Source organism: Candoia aspera, chromosome 1 (assembly GCF_035149785.1).
Source record: "Candoia aspera isolate rCanAsp1 chromosome 1, rCanAsp1.hap2, whole genome shotgun sequence".
In the NCBI taxonomy this organism is placed as follows: domain Eukaryota; kingdom Metazoa; phylum Chordata; class Lepidosauria; order Squamata; family Boidae; genus Candoia; species Candoia aspera.
The window spans coordinates 165,598,941-165,619,630 of record NC_086153.1 but is presented as its reverse complement, the minus strand read 5'-3'; the positions used below and the strand labels follow the sequence as shown (position 1 = coordinate 165,619,630).

Sequence of the window (20,690 nt, the reverse complement as noted above, 5' to 3'; positions counted from 1 at the left end):
AAATCATCCTTTTCATAATTGCTGCACATCGGGTAAATATTTCCATTGAATTATGCACCAGGACTTTAACATTTCTTTCCAGATTAGTCCAGATCAGATCCCCAAAGGAAGCAACACCCCCAGGATACCAGGGCTGGCCAGGGGCAGTCAAGAGGTCTCCTATTTTGGCAAATTCCTCTGTGCATGAATAATTGCCCTTCACTTCCACAAGGCTATATGGTGCTTCGCCACTGACATTCCTAACTTTTGGATTCTGTTTTTCAGATGGACGGGGTGAGGACGATCCACAGAGTGCAGAGTAATGCATGGCAGTTCCCTTTCTAAGGCTCCTGCAATAACAAGATTCCCCTTTGCCCCCTTTCACTGCACCACCACGTATCATAATTGTCATCTTTGCAAATTACAGTAAAACTTACTGGTAATCCAGGGTGGCCAGGAAATCCCTTCTCACCCTTTTGAAAACCACCTGGCACCATTCCGATAATTTCTCCTGGGTCTCCCTAAAGAACGCAAATGTAAAAATAATAGATTACACATCAGTACAAGAGCACTGCCTGTGCTGTTCACCTGCCTGAGTGAAAATCAAGGACTCTGATTTCTCTTCCCTCCCTTAGCCTTGTCAGTGCTGAGAATATACTTCATGGTATCCTGCACCTAATCTCACAACTGCAAAATCTGGGAGCTTCCTGAATGAAGTCTGTTTCAACTTCTCTATTTCTCTTGTCAGGCTGGAGTACTAAGGGTAAATACAAGCACAATTAGGACTCTTAGTGAAATAAACAAATGGAGCCAAACTATTTAAACTTTTTCCCAGCTGTGCCTAACTGCTTCATCATTTAGGAAGTGGTACTGTACACAAATATTTGATTAATAAAATGGGATATTCAAACAAGTAAAGTAAAGGTTTCCCCTGCACAGTCGTGTCCAACTCTAGGGGGCGGTGCTCATCTCTGTCTCTTAGCCGAAGAGCCAGCGCTGTCCAAAGACACTTCCGCAGTCATGTGGAACAGGCACAGAACGCTGTTACCATCCCACCAAAGCGGTACCTATTTACTGCTTGCATTTGCATGCTTTCGAACTGCTAGGTTGGCAAGAGCTGGGGCAAACAACTTGTATCCAATTAGACAGCAGTGTGGGAGGGGAGGTTAATTTATTTATTTTCTTTCTTTTTTATCCCCTCATGTATGTGATTGTAGGAATTACTCTGAAGATGCACAGTAATTTTAAACACACATACATTTATATTAACTTGTTACATTTTATTTATTTATTCTATCCCACCTTTATTATTTTTATAAATAATTCAAGGCAGCAAACATACCTAACACCCCTTCCTCCTCCTGTTTCCCCACAACAACAATCCTGTGAGGTGAGCTGGGCTGAGAGAGAGGGACCGGCCAAGGTCACCCCGCCAGGTTTCATGCCTAAGGCGGGACTAGAACTCACAGTCTCCTGGTTTCTAGCCTGGTGCCTTAACCACTAGACCAAACTGGCTCTCATAGTCACATAGTCTCATAGTCATAGTCTTCTATTTCACTCCTTTGAATAGAATGTGATTCATGTCCTGTTATTTAACAAACTGCTCATATTTTTGTCTGACAAGATTAGACTTTTAGTTCACTTTGAATGACTGCACAGGTTCCAAATCTGAAGACAGCCTGGCTTATGCCACGGTCAGACAGTAAGTAAGAGGGCCTGTGGTACCTTGATTTTATCTATCACACTGATAAAATTAAAGCAGACTTTCCAGAATCAAGAGGATCCTACACCTTTTGCTGTACTTGACATTCAAGGCTGCCATGGCTGAAGAGAACTTAAAAGCCTTATAGTGCTTTGGAAAACTATACCCCATAGCCATGTAGCTGCCCTGAAGATATCCTCTATAGGCAAGAATCTTTATAGGTAGCAGTGTGCAGTTCCTCAAAGGGGCTGTGACTCTCTCCTCTCTCCCTCTCCTTCACTGTCTGATGGTTACTTGTTGAGGGTTTGAACAAGGAATGTTCTAAGGCACCACCATGTAGTCCGGGTTGGCACTTTCTTGCCCAAAGCTTTATTTTGAAAGGCAACAGAGAGTACCTCACTTTCCCTGTAACTTGATATTCTGTCTAGAGTAACCGGATTGCTTTGAGGACACCTAACCTCTGTCAACAATGTGTCTGGGGATGGAGCAGCATGAAGTAATGAAATCTACACAAATTGATGAAAAACTAAGCTTCTGCTAAGCTTTTACTTATGTGAGCTTCCAAAGTGGAACCTCCTTGGCTACACGTCCTGTCTAAAGAAGATACACCTTCTTACAAATGAGGTAACAATATCCGGACTACTTTCCTATGCTTTGGGCGATACCATTAAGCTCTTTTTTTGGTCAAGAACATAAGGTTCACTTTGAAAATGCAAATATGTATTCTGTCAAGCTGGACAAGTGAGCTGGATCCCATCTATCCAGCTGGATCCCTTTGAGAATTTATACAATACTAAATAGGATAGTAATCTACAGTCACGGCCCCAGTGCTATGGAACAGCCTTCACCTGGAAGTTTGGTTTGCCTTCACTGACATACTCCTAAAGTAGGTCAAGAAGGGGTTCTTCTGAATGGCTTCTTAAAACAGTTATAATTACACCATCCTGTGAATTGTTTTCCTGTGCTGTTTTTAGACTGGATGTTCATTGTTTGATTTTTTAATATTTTTGTTCCATGGAAGTTTTATGTTTTATGCTTGTTTTTCTATTTGCCCCTTGGATCAATAGCAGACTTTGAAAGATGCACAAAAGAAGGGGGACAAAATTATTGGTTGGAAAAGGGACCTGACAGGTTCCATTTGTAGCATCCTTTTTTTTAAAGATGATTTTCCTTGTTCTTTCAATTGTGGAGAGAACTGAACTTGTTTTCTAGAGTTTTAGCAGTGCTTACAAGGTGAGATTCTTGACCCACCTGTCTGATGTATGTTTGAACAGGACCTGAGCACACACTAACAGCTGCCTACTGTGGGACCTTAGTCTCAACACTATACTAAGTGATTCCTTCTCGCCTTCCTGTGAATTGGTTGGAAAAGGTGTAACTGGATTAAAAGACATGTTTTAGAAATAATCTTACAGTATGGTTGGGAGCGTTCTATCATAATGAAAGAAGGTGACTGTTTTTCTTTGAAGGAAAGTTATTCGTAAGACTCCAAGCTAGAATCTGCTCTGACTCTAGATGAAGCTCTACTCTTATTTCCTGTGAAATATTCTGTCACTGTATTTGCCTCATAGCTTCTTTTGTGGTAAATGACCCATGGGGACAAAAAAAAAAACCTGGGGAAGGGGAATTTTTTTTAGCAGGAAACTTGCATCAGGCCCCACTTCCGATCAGAAATATGTTCTCTCCAGCTGCTTTTCCCTCAAAAGAGAAATGAAGTATGTTTTTCCAAAAAAAACCCCAATAAGGCAATTGCCTCTTTGTTCTCAGAGAGGAAAGGGTGCTAGCTCCAAATTTAGAATGGGTTCAACATTAGGACTGTTAACATTTTGTACGGGAGTGGAGGACCAATTGCCCAGACAACATTATGACCCAGCAGGAAACTTGTTTTTCCTTTCTGTTTTTACAATGAGATGGAACCCTTGATTTCCTTTAATACATCAAGCTGCTCATTATTCTGTGGCATTTTGAATTAGCCCAAATGCTTAACCTTCTGTGGATGTTGGATTTTTTTTTCTCATGACCAATGAAACTACTTATGATTTTTGGAATTCTGTTGGTCTAGCAAATCTAAACATCATGTTATGTAAACAATAAACAACAGGTTTGTTCTTAACTAGAAAACGTACCTTTATTCCCGGACGTCCTGCGGGCCCCTGGAAAATATTAAATTGTCTGAGAAATTAAGAAACTAGCAAGGCATTTTAATTATCAAGTTTTCATACTTAAATTATGAATTGAAAACTGAGCCATCAGTTTCCACATTTGCTTAATTGTTTTTTTTTTATCATACTTGTCTTGATTATCATACAATTTTAAAATGCTTACAACATTGCCAGGTAAGCCAGGTAAGCCAGGTGGACCAAGAGGACCTCTTTCTCCCTAATGGAAGAGAGAAAATGTCTTTAATGCATGGATTTTTAAAAAAGAGACTTAAAATGCTTGTTCAAAACAGTTTACCTTTGTTCCATTGCATCCTGGGATCCCAGGAGGACCAGGTGGGCCATCTCCTCCAGGGATGCCCTGAGGTTCAAAAGGATACAGAAAAGCAAACAACGGACAGGTTAATTCCTGCTGAAATCTGGACTGTGTTTCAACCGCAACCTTGGTTTCATACCCACCGGAAGGCCAGGATTCCCGGGATAGCCTGCTGGACCAGGTGGGCCCTAGGTTTGAGGAAATGATAAAAAGAATATAAATCAAGAAATTCTTTCTCCTCAACATCCTTGAGGGACATTTTAAATCACCAGAAGCACACAGAACAAAGTCATATTCTCAACAATTTTGTTGCTTTCATCAAAATGATGAAAGCACTGTTGTACCACAAGCTCTGCCCCATTCATATTAGCATGCAACATCACAACATGTATACAGTAAGAGCAAGACTTGTATTGTAATAGCATGATGCTGCTCTTGTCATTCTGAACCCCACTGACACCCCACTACAAAACACCATTATTCTAAATAGTCCTCATTTTTAATCTGCTCAGGAAGCTATCCTTGTATTCTTCTCAATAATAACCTTGTTGGAATGAAAATTGCTTAGAAAATTGTGAATATATCTTATCTATGAGATAATATACAGTACATAAGAAAGAATGCTAGCCCTTACGTTAGTCTTTCCCTCCCTGCACCCTTCAGTATGCTGAGAACCCCCAGTTAGTCTCAATGGGTTTAATTCTAAATACCCAGATAGAACTCAGTTCATAGCTGTTCCTGTGGGCAGAAAAAGTTTTACTGATCCATCCTGCCAAAAGAAACGTGTTCCAAAGGGATGAGAGATTATTCAGATGATGGGGATCATGAGTAGAAGCAGTGGTTCATCTTCAGGAGGATAATCTAGGATCCTTTAATATTAGATGCAGTAAAAACCAGATTGCTCCTTGGAAGCACAAATAATGAATCAAAACCTTAAATATTGTGGATACATAATGTGAAGGCAATACAGATGGTCCTTGGTTAATGACCACTTGTTCAGCGACCAAACTTTTTTTTAAAAAACTTTTTACTGAAAAATTTTACAATACTAAAAGATAATACGAACTAAAGTCAGAAATAAAGAAAAAGATACAAAAGAAAAAAATACTGCACAGAATTATGCAGTTAGATACATAATTTACTTCTTCCCATAACCCCACTTTATCCAATCACAAATACAAAATTGTTGTCATTTCTGTCCAAGTATCAGCAAAAAGGGTTTTAAAAGGATAGTTCTCATTTTAACCCTGATCAAATAAATTGGCTTTATATTCCTTCCTTTTGCCTCTAACAGTCTTAATCTTTAATTCATCAAATTGCTGTCATAAGGCTGAATCTCCATTCAAACTTTCTTTTTCCCATTTCAAAGATTTCTTCAGAACTCTAGAAACCTTATTTCATAAATCCAGTAATAAGTCCTTGTCTAGGTCATTTTTCATCTCTTGATTTGTCATTTGAATTTCCACTCTAACAGTTATCACTGTCTTATAATCCACAGTTTCTTTATTTTCCAATATTTCTACATTGTTTGGGATTTTCTCTTCTACATCTTTGATATCTTTGACTTCTTCTTTAAAGTCTTCTTCAAGAAATACATTGGCAGGTGTAGAAGTTATTGCTGTCAGTTTAGTTATAAGTTACTCTCCCAGTTCTTCAAAGATCCTTTGAAATGTCTCAAGCATCATACATTTATCTGTCACTTTGTAAGTGTCACTGTTCTTTCTTCCTGCCTGGAGCTTTAGGTGCCTCTAGTGTCCCATTTCTGTATTCACAAAATCTCAAGTTTTTATCTTTTCAACTTGCCACCAATAGTCTCTTTCCTCATAGTTTAAACAATTCATATTCCTACAAAAATGTTATTTTATTTACTCAGTTTTTCAAAGATCTTAGCAAAAGTCCTAATATTCCAAATTCATCTGATCAGACTTGTTTGGAAGACCTCTTTTAACTTTAAAATAATTGTAGATCCAAAAGTGATTAGAAAGTGAGGTTAGACAAATCTAATGTCCTTAAATGTTCTGCTGCAGTTGAGAGCTTGATGGCTTCTTTCATCTCCCGGTGCTCAGACCCACAGGAGAACTGCTGTCCTGCAGTCTCCTCGCAAGGAGCAGCTGTCTGGAGCACAAGTGGGGGATCTCTTATCCACTCCTTGTCTGGAAAGGTTCCACTGGACCAAGCTTGCCTCTGGTCCATTGGTCATCACTGCATCACCACAGCATTGTCATCTCCACTCTTTCAGAGACATCCAATTTGCCATTTTCCTCACCTGGAACTCAGCGACTGTTTGAATGGCACTGGTACTGAATGAGTGGTACTTAAGACCAGTCCTCAAAGTTCCAGCCATCACAGCACCCCTGCAGTCATGTGATCGCGATCTGGGCACTTGGCAACCAGCCAGGATTTCCAACCATTGCAGTGTCCCGCAGTCACATGATAGCAATTGGCTACCTTCCCTGACAGCTTCCCACGAATAAAGTCAATGGGGAAGCTGGCAGGAAGTCAGAAGTCATGGTCACGTGAGGTTCTTGCTTAACAACCCATGATGATTCACTTAATGATGGTAACCAGGGACTTCTGGAACTGCTGTCACTAAGCAGCATAGTAATGTGACATCATATATCATTTAGTGATGGAAATTCTGGTCCCAATTACTGTTGTTAAGCAAGGACTACTTGTAATCACTTGAGAAGACCCGGATGCTTGGAAAATTGAAGGCCACTGAAACAGAGGCTGATAAACAAGGTGGCTAGATGCTATCACTGATGACACAGAAATGAGCTTCCAAGAACTCAGAGAAGCAGTTACTGAATGACAATTCTTGAGAACAGCAAGTTCAGATCCAAGCCTGTTGCTGCAAAAGACAGTTAAGCCACTAAAGCATCCTTAGATCTTTTATGAGAGTATAAATTTCATTCTTCTTTAAATGTCTGAACTGGATCATTAATGAACTGTTAAATACATTCTTGTTCTTATTGGCAAACAACAGATCAAATGACATCTTTGCCCAGTAAGATTTAAGTGGGAATAGCTACTTCACTGTCATTTCCAGATCATTTGAGCTTTAAAACTGATTACTCTAAGTGGATCAAGCAGCTCTCCAGTAAGATGGTAGAAAATTAATTACAAGCTTTTCAGGGCTTGGGCTTATTTGTGCTCTGCAAAGTGTCCTGTGTATTGCCTTGTAATTAAATACAACAAATTAATAATGACTAACATGTCTAATGCTACTTTTTAAAAACTAGTGTATGGATCATGCTAAGCAGAATGCAGTGTATTTGATTATAACCTAGTGTATTACGTGAGCCCACTTATTGTGATTTGTAATCCATGACTGATGGTTTAGAGTGTTATGTAAACCAGGCTACTGTGGCTTACTAAACAAACCACAATGAAAACAAACAACAGCTGGCGTGATATGTATGGCAGCCTAAAACTAATTATAATGGTTCATGCAAACTTACTCTAGTTCCTTTTGTTCCTGGTAATCCTGGTTCTCCAGTATCGCCCTATATAAAGATACAAAGCAGTATGTTCTTTATTGTTATCAGGATTTCAAGTACCATTCTGCAAGGTAATGTTTGGCATAAAGTTCATTTTACCTTCATTCCAGAGGATCCTGGGGGCCCTTCTGGCCCTTGTACTCCAGGAAATCCCACCAAACCTTGTAAACCTGGCAAACCTCTTTCACCCTGTGAAAATTAAATATGTAATATGTAATATATATTTTATACATTAGAGATATGGATATAGATATAGATAAACATGAACAAAAGCAATAAGAATCTACCTTTTTATGCAACCAGCCCAGAAAGGGCACTTTTGCTGCAACATCAATATGAGAAGGACTAAATTACACTTTTTTTCATATTCATAAGCCAGAGGCCCCTGGTCTGGGCTTGCCGTTTACATCTGTAAAGATACTAATGCAGCTACAAGTGATGCAGACGCCCCTCATACTTAAGATCTTCTACATCAGTCTGGAAACGAGTACAAAATTAAGAGTTTGACAATTGTTTTATGAGATGATGATCTCAACCTCCTCCCTCTCTTTTTTGCTCTTTTATTTACGTACATACCGTTAAAACAATTTCCACAAGGGTAGCCCTGTTAGTGTTTTGCTGCAAAAACAACAGTCATATGCTACTTTAAAGACTAACAATAATCTTTAATCTCAAATGGATCACTGTCTCTTTCATCAGGAGAACTTGTGATTTCAAGGGCAAAGTTTTCTTAGCTAATAGCGTAGTATAATCACATAACTTAATTCAAAGTCAAAGTAACTTTATTGATTAGTCAAATGACCATATCAGAAAGTTGGGCATCAGCCACTGTAAGATATAAAATATAGAATATGATACCATAAAACAGCTAAAGTACAGTAAAATTAGCTAAAATATACCATGATAAGATAAAATACAGTAGGGTAAAATAGAGATAAAATGGTAAGATAAAATGCAAGATGTTATAAAACAAGCAAACAAATACAAAAGTATTTACAAAAACAGTATATGTTAAGATGAATTCATCACCTTTACATGCCACCCCAATGCATTCTATAAATTGCATTCTCAGTTGGACAGCCCTAACTATAAACTTAACAGTTCTATTGACTACATATGCATTTGTGCCCTGGAGGAAGTAACAGTCTTTTGTTACAGTCCCAGTATGTGGTTCTGTCAATTAATGTCTGAAGGCACTGAGCCCTTGCTGGGGCATATAGTTGGCAGTTAAATAGGACTTGTGCAATGTCTTCTACTTCGGGTGCTTAATTCAAATGATAACATTTCTTCAATTACAAATGCTAAAGTTTAATATTTGCAAGAAACTCAGTTTGATAAAGTAGATAAAAACTTAGAATTCACCACACCCACCCAAAAATCTACTATAACATATTATAACTGGTTATCAGCAGAGCAATCCTAATGGTAATTTGAAATAGTCCAATAATCCCAATGCCTGTCCAATGACAGTAGACCAACACTTCAAGAAAAAAAAGCATACCATACTCTTCCCGTTGGAATAGGAAGTAATTTAGATCAATACCAGGGCTATTTAATTTGGATTTCGCACTGAGGAGGGGGTTAAACTCAGTGGCCTACATCCTTCCTCCTATGATTCTATTACCATTAATGGGTAATGTCTCCACAGACTAAGTAGTGGCTCCTTAACTCCAGAAGTTAAAGTTTAAGAATTTTATGTACCTTCACAGGTGTGAGGTGCCACTTACAGAACAATTTCAAAGAGGACCCCCTTGAATGAACAGAAGTGGTTTTTTACTGATAATTAGATCCTTTTTATTCATATATGTAAATAAAAGAAAACCAAGTACAGATAGTCCTCATTTAGCAACTACAATTGGTTCCAGCGAAATGGTCACTAAATGAACCATGTGACAGAGAGAGAGAGACGTTGCGAAGATTGCTGGTTGCTTCCATCTCATTTAGATAAAGTTGTCTTGTGCAGAAACACCAGTGTTACTTTCACTCTGGTGTGCATTGTTGTCAGGCGCAGAAATTTGGGCTTGAGTACACATATTAGTCAGGAAATGATTTTTTAATTACCATTTACTACCGTTGTATTTGCAAATGGTCGCTATCCAAGGCAATTGCTAAATGAGGACTACCTGTAATGGATTGGGAGAGAAAATAATAAGGTTTGGACTGTAACTCTGTGCTACCTACTTTGGAAAATTAATAAGAATGAAAATGTCTTCCAGGAGAATATGAAGGAGTGTGACAGAAATGGTATTGAATGCAAAACTAGATCAGATATTCCACTGATGACCACTGAACTGCTCTGCTATTTCAGATCAAGTGGAGAAACTGTTTGAAATGAAAAGCTTTAAATAAAAGATGCAAAAATGAGATACAAAATCACAGGGCCATGTTTTCATTGTAAACAGAATCTTTTGAGAGCCTGATTCTTTTACCTCCATTAAAAATAAATAAGGAATATCATTAGAGAGACAATCACTATTTGAAAAAGCAGTATAGGATTAGGAATTACTACAAGGACTGTTTTACCATTTATTGAAAAGTTTGATTATTTCCTATTAGGAAAAATAGTTTTTATAATCACATTGAAATTCCTGGGATAGAAATGAATGTTTAGGATCTCTAGGTATGATTACGCATATATACAGTAGTTCATGAGGAAGTTCTAATACTTGTTTTAGTATATTCTGTAGTTTCTTTTGCTATGATACGGGAGTGTTTCAGCCAAGTATTTCAACCTAATACAGTAGAGTTGATCTAACCTGGAGAAGCCTTGAAACATCATACATACAAAAGATTCATCAGAAGAGATTTATAGTTGAAAGTTCATTATTAACATTAGAATACAACCTGGATAGTAATTCAATAGTAACAGGAAATAATAATACAGGACAATGATCACTCTTGCTTTTCTCCCTTTTTGGCATCCAGGGTGTGGGGGTGGGAGTCTATTTTGTTTGTATCAGTGTAATGACCCTGGATCACCTTACAACTGGTGAGCCACTTTCAGGAATGTTCTTCAAAACACCCCCTTTAACAACAGGTCCATAAAAATCACCCATAAAAAATGCAGGCTTAAAAGTATAATTGCAAAACTGTGTTATATTCAATACATTTGTTATAAAACCAAAAAGTTTCCAATGGCATGACATCAGCTGAAACATTATCTGTTTGAAATTAATTTATCCTCATAAACCAGACTTGATGTGGAAATTTATCAAATTCTTGATAAAATAGAGCTATGACAGTTTACAAATGACAATCATATATGCATATTCTATAATTCCAGGTTTTCTTTAATAGTATGTTATTGAAAAATTCCAGCTGAAAATTTGTTAATTTTCACTGATTTAATGTCATTTATTTCCAAACTTGTAATCTATCATGGGTTGGTCAAGTTAATGCTTCAGAAATTAAATAAGTACTTGAACAGCTAAGAAAGTTTGAAAGTGTTGAAATCTTTTGTACCTTGCCTTCTGAGAAATCAAAATGTAAATAGGAGTTTTGCTTTTTTTAAAAAAGTTATTTCAATAATTGAGTAACCATCCCTCTTGTTCATTTTAAATACAAGTTAAAGGCATTGCTATTCCCCTTTTTAAACACATTAGCTAAATCTTAGAGTCTTTCTTTCTTTTACTAAAGGTGTGTAAATGTGCCAAACCAAATAATTTAGGTTGTCTGTACTTTGTCCAAATCTAAACCTATAAGTTATGCTCTTTTAATGCATAGTAATTCATAGGCTGTTCACACCCATATCCACAGCACTCTTTTTATGCTGTATTATTTTCTTTCAAGAATGTCTCTAGCCTATTTTAATTTGCTTTCTGAGAGGTTGGTTAATTTTTTTTTTTAATTTCTTGTAAAATTAATTGACAAAGCATCCGTTTTAAACTGTTCCATAGAATACATGGGAAGAATGAGTAAACTGAATTGTTATTTAAATATTTTTCTTAAATATTTTTTCATAATAGGTCATCTGGTAAGCAGGCTAGGTTTAAGCCACCAGTTTCTTTTGCAAGGTGAGGATTAATTTAATGACAGCATAATATCAACATTATTAGAAGCCATTATTCTGCTAATGTCAGCATATCAGATTTAGTTGCTAATTTGAAACTATATGTTACTGCGTAGGATTGGCAGTGTGTCACATGAATTACATTCAGCCATGTGGTTATATCTTCAGACACACACAAAAACCTGCTTATTTTGTTTCTATTTAAGAAAATTTTCAGATGGATCTAGAAAAGTGAGACCTTTTGTTTGAGTTTTTATTAATGTCACTTCCCATCACAATTTTATCTTTAGGCAATGTGTCTGGTCAGAAACAATACCTGTTGAGGCTAGGACGTCTATCATCTAGTAGCCTGCAAAACTACTGCAATTCCCTAAAAAAACTTTTTAAATTAAAAAATGAATGTTTGAAATCTCAGAGAACTGCCAAATCTCATGAGAATGATGAAATGTGGGGTAATGGGGTGGGGGTTTCCATACGAATCACATGAGATCATGTAATACCATCCAAGACTTGAAAAGGCTGTTCATCTTTGAGTTAATTCTTTAGCCAAAATGGATATGAAAGAAGTGTGAAGGTGGGTTAACTATAATGACAGACTGAAAATAAATCGGTGTGGAGATCTTTTTTACGAAAAAAAAAATTCTTCATTTTGTAATGGTAACAGATACTATTCCTCTTACCCTCGATCACACTCCCTGCCCACCCTAAAATATATTGTGTCAGAAAGCAAGAGTTCAGAACTTTTTGATATAACTCTGCCCATTAAAATATCATATTACGGTTCTTTTTCAAACTTTTGTAGGGTGCTAATGACATTTGCTAATGACATTTAGAGAAAAAATCCAGGAGATAGCAAGTTCAATAGTTTAAGAGCACCTTTACCACACTGCATTGAGCTAGAATGCAAGCTGTTTGATTTTGGCTTTTGCTTGTCTGATGAGCCCAGCCATTATGAGGTGTGACTGATGTCTTAACCAGGGGTGCAAATATTGCAGCCCAAGAGCTGTATGGAACCATCAGCATCCTTTCTGCAGGGCCCAGAGCCCCCTCATTGGATGGAGCTTGAATTCAAGAAACAAACAAAAACTCTGTTTTACTATTCTACTGTAACACATTTGGTCATTTAGCATCTCCAGTAGCTTTTGCTATACAAATTTAATTTACACGCAACTTAAGGTATACACCAAAAACAACAAAATTTATGCTGTCATTATTACTGCCAGAAATTTATCCAGATTTTTTTTTTTTTAAAAATGGGTAGATAGGCAGTGCCCTAATGGATTAGATTTAATGGAAGTACTAGAGATATAAAAGTTAACAAGCATCAGGTTGTTGGATACATCATCCCTGTCCCTCAAATTGTCTCCTTCATGTTGCAGAAAAGAAAGATCACCAGGTATCCTACTTTCTACCTCTGTTCTGCTGCTGTTATGTACATAAATGGGTTACAGCTTGTCATGTTCACTGTTTCAATGTGCACTGTACATCGTAACATTTCACATGCCATGGCGCTGACGCGCGTTTCTGTTTGGGAGGGAGCTGCTGTGAGCCCTTGTACCAAGCTCTGTATCTGTGTTCATTACAATGGAATGTGTTTGGGTTATGTGCTCTGTTCAAGGACTTTTCCCGCAGACCATCAGAAGCCGTTAGGAGCGCCTGGGATTGTGAGCTTGGGAAGATTCTACGGGGGGAGGGATCTCGTTTGCACTGAGGGTTTTTAGTTTGCATTTGGCGCACTTTTATCATTCTCAGCTTTCTTTGTGATCCTGCATACTATTCTTTAATAAATCAGATATCTTTGAATTCCCGCTCATGAGTCTGAGAGTGTTTTAGAATAGGCATTCATTACACAGCTAGGGTAACCAGAGGCTGCTCCCATTGGAACTGCCCATGCTAATAACCCACAGGATATTGTTTCCAGTGGCTCTGGAACATTCTGTGCCTTTTGGTATCAACGGAGATATTGATGTACTTTGTTGCCTGTGGTTTACGTCTCTCTCATCCCCTGCTTTTGCCTGCTTTGCCAGTTAACAGTTTTGGATGTTTTGCTGATTTTCACTAAATATCAAGATACCTTTCAGCTTGCTGTATGGAGTGGCCTGTGTGCCTGCTCTGATCTGGATCTAGAGTTTGACTGGGAATGTGCTGGGAGCAAACTAAACAGGAAATTACCCACAGTAATTTTCCAGCAGAGGCAACCTTTTATTATTTCTTAAACTAGTAACTATTAGGTTGCATGCCAAAAATAGAATTCTCAAATTGCAAGATTCAGTATCACTGGTTGTAAATTGAGGGGGGAGAAGCTATTATATTTTGGGCTGAGGACTTTTTTGCCCTGGTGCTAAGGGCCATTTCTTAACTTGAAAACTTGCTTAAACACTGGAAAGCTATCAGTAATTTGGAAGCTTCAGTTGGTGCAAAATGGAGTGATGAGGGCAGTTATGTGCGCACCTATCTGTAAACATTACACCTGTGAACATTACACCTCTGTTTTGTGAGCTGCATTGGCTACCTATTTGCTTCTGGGTTCAATTCAAGGTGCTGGTGATGGCCTATAAAGCCCTAAATGGCATGGGACCAGGCTATTTGAGGGACCATCTCTCCCCAATTACATCTATACCTGTTCCATCAGGTCAGGCAGAAGGGGCATGTTGCGGGTTCTGTCCATGAGAGAGTGCCACCTGATGGGACCCTGGAGGAGAGGATCTTCAGCCACTGCACCCACCCTCTGGAATACTATTCCCCTGAGGTCAGACCGGCCCCAACCTTGCTGGTGTTCTGCAAAGCCTGGAAGACATGGCTTTGCCATCTGGCCTAGGGATCAGATAATGGTGGTGCAGAGCCTATAAAATGGTTACATTGTTCCTGAACTGACTGTGGTCTCCCACTGATTGTATGGTTTGTTTTTAATTGTTTTAATGTTTGCATGATTATTTTTTTATTTTTGGTATTGTTTGTGTTTTAACCTTGTAAGCTGCCCAGAGTCACATATGAGAGATGAGCAACTACATAAATCAAATAAATAAATACATACATACATACATAATTTTGAGGGAAAATCTTATAAGATGCCCTACTTTTACAACAAACTTTTTACTCTCTAGCTGAACTATCACAGGTGCCATGTGAATAGCTAGTAGTTTACTTTCAGTGTTCCTCTCCCTCCCTTCCTTTTGCATGTTTAGATGTACCTTCTGTCCTCCAAAAAAAATGAGTCCTTTCCTTTCAGTAGAGGTACCAGCTTCAGCCTGCTATAGTGTAATTTTTGTAAGTCTCCAAGCACAAAAGGAAGCATATCACAAACCTTTGGCTATACAAAGTCTGTCTGAATCTGAAATTTTGTTGCATTGGACTGTACAGTAAGACATACTATTAAAGGCTTGCAAAACATCACCTTTTTTGGAGGGGGTATACCAAATTGGCAAAGACATGAATGTTGTCACTAATCTAGCTATTCCCTCCTGCATATTAGAGTCTGTCTTGTGATTATGCTCAAATAAAATGTGACTATGAGTAAATGTACGCACATGATTATCAAATTGGTTCCAAAAAGTACATCCGCAGAACACATAACTAACTACTGCTGCTTAGAGTCATAATTCTCAGAAATTCAAACAGATGTTATTGCACCATCTGTACTACTGTAGAATCTGTATGAACCACAGTGTCATGTTCTCATTCTAATGTCTGGTTAACATTGTAACGTTTCACATGTCATTCTCTGTTCCCTATCCCTTCACCCGGGGTTTTTCCATTCTGTTGCCCTCCCTTGTTTTGAGGGCTTGGAATGCATGTTTGGGTTTGCGCTCCTGTTCAAGGTTACTTTCCCAGGCGCGTCTAACGGCATTCAGCACCTGGGAGGGGGAGCGTCCTGACGGGCGACGGGGCGGGACCTGCCCACAAGCAAGGCTTTTAAGTTTGTATTTGGCGCGCTTTTGCTCATTCTCAGCTTTCTCTGTATTTGCATACTATTCCTTTAATAAATCAGTTATCTTTAAGCCCGAGCTTGTGAGACTGAGTATTTGGGTTTAGGCAATCATTACATAAAGCTGAGAATCATTTTATCCATTTTCCGCTAGCCCCATCCAATCATTGGATAAGAGGGAACGCTAGCGATGACAGAACCTCAACTTCGCGCGAGTGAGGGAAGCGAAGAAGAGCGGGAGGCGGTCAAAAGCCGGCCAGTGCTAACTTCGAGAGCGCAAAGAGCAGCCCGTCGGGAGTTGCGAGATATCCAATTGGACGAGCTGCTGATATCCATGCAGGAGAGTCTCAGGAGTGAACATAGAACTGTCATGGAAAGAGCACAGGGGAGGGGGTCTCCACAATTGACCTGGGAGCACGAAGTCCCCTTGTCACCGAAGGTGGTGGTAACCAACCAACCCTCGGAGGAGCCGGTCACTCCGGCCCGTATGAGGGCATTAGAAGATAAAATGGATTTAATAGTGACGATCCTCAAGGATCTACCCAAAGAGGATCTACCCGGAGAGGCAGAGCCCACCCCGGAGGATTGGGAGGAAGAGCCGTCACAGTACCCCAGGCATAGTACCATGGTGACCCGGGGGAGAAGCAAGACTCGATCAGCCCGTCAAGGGGGGGAGCGAGAGGCAAGACCTCCTAGGGATCGACCACCCATGGGGGCTCGGCGCACGCTGACATTAGCGGCACCGCCACAGCCAGCTGAGCCGGCAAGATCCTTCCCACCATTTGGAGTGAAGTTCGATGGAGATCCCACCACGATCTCCTTCTTTATTACTAATGCCAAGCATTACATAGAAGATTGGGGTCGAAATTTTCGGTCTGAACATGGCAAGGTCAATTTCATTGCCAACAAGCTGAGAGGAAAAGCAGCGGATTGGTATGTGCAACTATGCCAAGCTGAGGCCACTGAGTTAGAGGACTTCGATGAATTCTTGTGGGCACTAAAAGAGCATTTCGAAGACCCCCTAGCTCAAGAAACGGCCAAAAATGACCTGCGGAAACTTTACCAAGGGTCCCTCTCAGTTGCCAAATATGCGTTGGAGTTTAAAGCTTTGGCAGGAAAGGTGGAAGACTGGTCTGAGCCAACAATCATCGAATTGTTCAAGCAGGGGCTTGAACCCGAAATCCTTCGATGGGCTCTGGACAGAGATGATCCCAAAACGCTATATGGGTGGATTCAGTTGGCGGGAAGCGCAGAAAATGCCCTACGAACCTATGCCCATACCAAAGAGCTTAGACAAACCCGTCTCGCTAGAGGAGCGCGCACATCTGGACTTGCCAGCCGCCCCAAACCGAAAACCTGGGAAGAAGAGAGGGAGCAACGGTTCTCCAAGGGTCAGTGCCTCCGATGTGGGAAAGAAGGGCATCGAGCCACGTCGTGCCCGAGACGCCGTCCAGAGGAACGACAGACGAAACCCGCGATAAAGACGCCTGCTCCTGCTCCACCGCGAAAACTGAAGGCAGCCCTCGCGGAACTGGATCCCCCAGACCTACCCTTCGGAGAAGAGGAGGAAGAGTTGCAATTCGAGCAACCGGCGGGAAAAGCCTACCACCTGCCCTGAAGGGCGCCCTAGGGCAGGTGGAAGAAACCGGGCGTAACCATGATTCGGTGAGTGGAAACTTTCCCACACTGACTGTTAAAGTTAAACTGGGCTCACAAACCAAAACGGTGGAAGTGTGGGCCATGCTAGACTCGGGTTGCTCCCGTTCCCTAATGCACCCTGATGTCGTAGCGGCTCTAGAACTGCCCACGTTCCCTTTGCCAAGACCCATGATTTTCACCCAGTTGGATGGAACTATGGCGGGAGGGAAAGCAGTCAATCTTTCCACGGGACTGGTCGCCTTGCAGATGGGCTCCCATCAGGAAAAGCTGCCATTTGTGGTAGCTCCAGTGGGGGGTCCTCTGGTAATCTTGGGGATGCCTTGGTTTGTGCAACAAAACCCTTTCATCAACTGGCTGCATAGAACTGTGACGTTTGCAGATGGATTTTACAAAGTACCCGAAAAGGACCTATTGGAGGACATGGAGGGTGGAGGGGTAGCGTATACCACTGTGCAAACGCTTCAACCTCTTGAGGGGCTACCCAATCAGTACCAAGATTTTGCTGAAGTATTTGGGGAAAAGGAAGCAGATCGCTTGCCACCCCACCGAAAAACGGACTGTGCCATTGAGTTTTTACCAAATGTAAAATTGCCTCACCCAAAAATATACCCCATGTCTCCCAAAGAGCTTACCACGCTAAGGGAGTTCATTGACAAAAATCTGGCTAGGGGTTTCATTGAGCCGGCTAATTCCCCGGTAGGAGCTCCTGTCCTATTCAGGCCAAAAAAGGATGGGTCATTAAGGCTTTGTACCGATTTCCGCGGGCTCAATGCGGTCTCAATATTAAATAAATATCCTTTGCCCCTGATCAAAGATATGTTATCACATCTGGCCAGAGGCAAAATTTTCTCAAAACTGGATTTGAGAGAAGCTTACTTTCGCATTCGCATAAGAGAGGGGGATGAGTGGAAAACGGCGTTCAACTGTCCTCTTGGGGCTTTCCAATATAAAGTCTTACCATTCGGTTTATCTGGGGCACCCGGGGTTTTTATGCAGTTAATCAATGAGGTCTTGCATGACCACCTATTTAAGGGGGTACTGGTATATTTGGATGATGTATTGATTTATACTGAAACCATGTCAGAACATATCCACTTGGTGAGTCAGGTATTGGCTAAATTGAAAAAAGCAGAGTTGTACGCAAAACTCTCAAAATGTGCGTTTCATCAGTCGCAAATTGATTACCTAGGCTACCGAATTTCAGCTCAAGGCATTGAAATGGACCCTGCAAAAGTAGAAGCTATTGTAGCATGGGAGCCGCCCCGTACCAGGAAACAATTACAAAGTTTCCTTGGATTCTCTAATTTCTATCGGGCATTCGCCCAAAATTTTGCAGAAATCGCCCTCCCCCTTACTGAACTGTTAAAAACCAAAGGACAGGGGGATACGCGACGTTCAAAGAACCCAGGCGCGCTCCTTAAATGGACTCCAGCCTGTCAGCAAGCGTTCGAAACGCTGAAACAACTTTTTACCACAGAACCAATTTTACAGCATCCACACCCCTCTAAACCCTTCGTTGTACAAGTCGATGCTTCTGATTTTTCCATAGGCGCAATTTTGTTACAATCTGACCAATCTGGCGCTTTAAAACCCTGTGCCTACCTCTCTCGCAAATTCACTGAAACAGAGAGACGATGGCACGTTTGGGAAAAGGAGGCTTTTGCTGTAAAAACGGCTTTAGAGACATGGCGACACCTATTGGAAGGTACTTCCAACCCTTTTGAGGTCTGGACTGACCATAAAAATCTGGAAGCTCTAAGCACCAGCCGAAAACTCAGTCCCAAACAGCTGCGCTGGGCTGAGTTCTTCGGCCGCTTTGACTTCACTCTTAAATTTATACCAGGCAAGAAAAACTTTTTGGCTGATGCACTCTCGCGCAGACCCCAAGATGCTGGCCCAGGGCCAACGGTCCAAGGCACCGTCTGGACCGACAAACAATTAAGTCTGGCAGCAGTGACTCGCAGCCAGACCCGAGCACAATCGACTCCGCCTCCACTCGCTCAGCCTTCCAGCGGCCCGCCTCCCTTGTCAATTCCCTCCGATTTGCAACAACAGTTGCTTTCCCACCTTAAAACAGATACTTGGTTGCAAGCCAACAGACACATGTTAACTTTCACCGATGATCTTGCCTGGCGCAACGATCGTCTCTATGTACCCGAAGCAATGCGAAAAACCATCCTCCAGCGCTGCCACGATGACAAGCTAGCGGGGCATTTCGGCTACGTGAAAACTTTGCACCTCGTTCGCCGCCAATTCTGGTGGCCAACTTTACTCAAAGACTTAAAGGAATATGTCACTGCGTGCCCTGTATGTGCGGCGATAAAGCGCAAACCGGGCAAGCCCCAGGGTCTCCTTCAACCCGTGGCCACGCCGTCTGTCCCTTGGCAGGATATCTCCATGGATTTTATCGTTGATCTACCCCCTAGTCAACGCAAAACTGTCATTTGGGTCGTCAAAGACTTTTTCTCCAAACAAGCCCACTTTATCCCATGCGCTTCTATCCCCACCGCACAACAGCTGGCCCGCCTCTTCCTCATCCACGTGTACCGCCTCCACGGTATCCCCGCCCGTTTGGTGAGTGACAGAGGCACACAATTTACGTCACAATTTTGGCGGGCATTTTTGAAGCTTTTGGGTACGAAACAATCACTTTCTACTGCTTGGCATCCGGAGACGGACGGATCTACAGAGGCGGTTAATTCTACATTAGAACAATACCTCAGAGCTTTTGTTAACTACCAGCAAGACAACTGGGTCGATCTACTCCCATTTGCTGAGGTCGCTTACAACAATTCCATTCATCAAACCACTGGTCAAGTTCCCTTTAAAATAGTTTTTGGACGTGAATTCGTTCCGATTCCTGAACTTCCTCATCCTCAACCACTCCCAGCCACCCTCGCTGGCTGGGCAGACTCTCTCAAAGACTCTTGGTCTAATATTCTACTCGCTCTCCACCATGCCCAAGCTACCTATAAACGCCATGCTGATGCAAAGCGTTCCCCAGAACCATCTTTTGCAGTCGGGGATAAAGTCTACTTATCAACTAAGTTTATCAAGTCCCCACAACCCTCTAAAAAGCTTGGTCCTAAATTTGTCGGTCCTTTTTCAATTGTTGCTCAGCTCAACCCTGTTACGTTTAAACTTGATTTACCTCACAACCTTAAACGTTTACATCCTGTTTTCCATTGTAGCTTACTCAAACCCTGCCTGTCATCGGACCGTTGGCATCCGCAACCCACCCCTCCACCTCCCCTCATGATTGACAACCAGCAGCACTTCGAGGTGGCCTCTATTCTCGATTCCAGACGCCAGCGCTCTACTCTACAATACCTCGTCCGCTGGAAACATTTCCCTCATCCTGAATGGGTTGCTGCTCCAGACGTGCATTCTCCTCGTCTCGTCGCCCAATTTCACTCTGCCTATCCTGACAAACCGGCTCCC

General features: G+C 41.1%; 1 protein-coding gene across 1 annotated transcript in view; it reads right to left on the bottom strand.

The window, feature by feature from the left end:
* Positions 1-20,690, bottom strand: part of COL4A1 (collagen type IV alpha 1 chain) — a 147,699-nt gene that overhangs the window by 87,435 nt on the left and 39,574 nt on the right. Inside the window, exons 3-9 of the mRNA XM_063317784.1 lie at positions 7,756-7,845; positions 7,618-7,662; positions 4,300-4,344; positions 4,139-4,201; positions 4,007-4,060; positions 3,808-3,834; positions 417-500 (exon numbers count right to left, since the gene is read on the bottom strand). Of these exons, the coding sequence (XP_063173854.1) occupies positions 417-500; positions 3,808-3,834; positions 4,007-4,060; positions 4,139-4,201; positions 4,300-4,344; positions 7,618-7,662; positions 7,756-7,845 (408 nt within the window). The remainder of the gene's footprint in view (positions 1-416; positions 501-3,807; positions 3,835-4,006; positions 4,061-4,138; positions 4,202-4,299; positions 4,345-7,617; positions 7,663-7,755; positions 7,846-20,690) is intronic.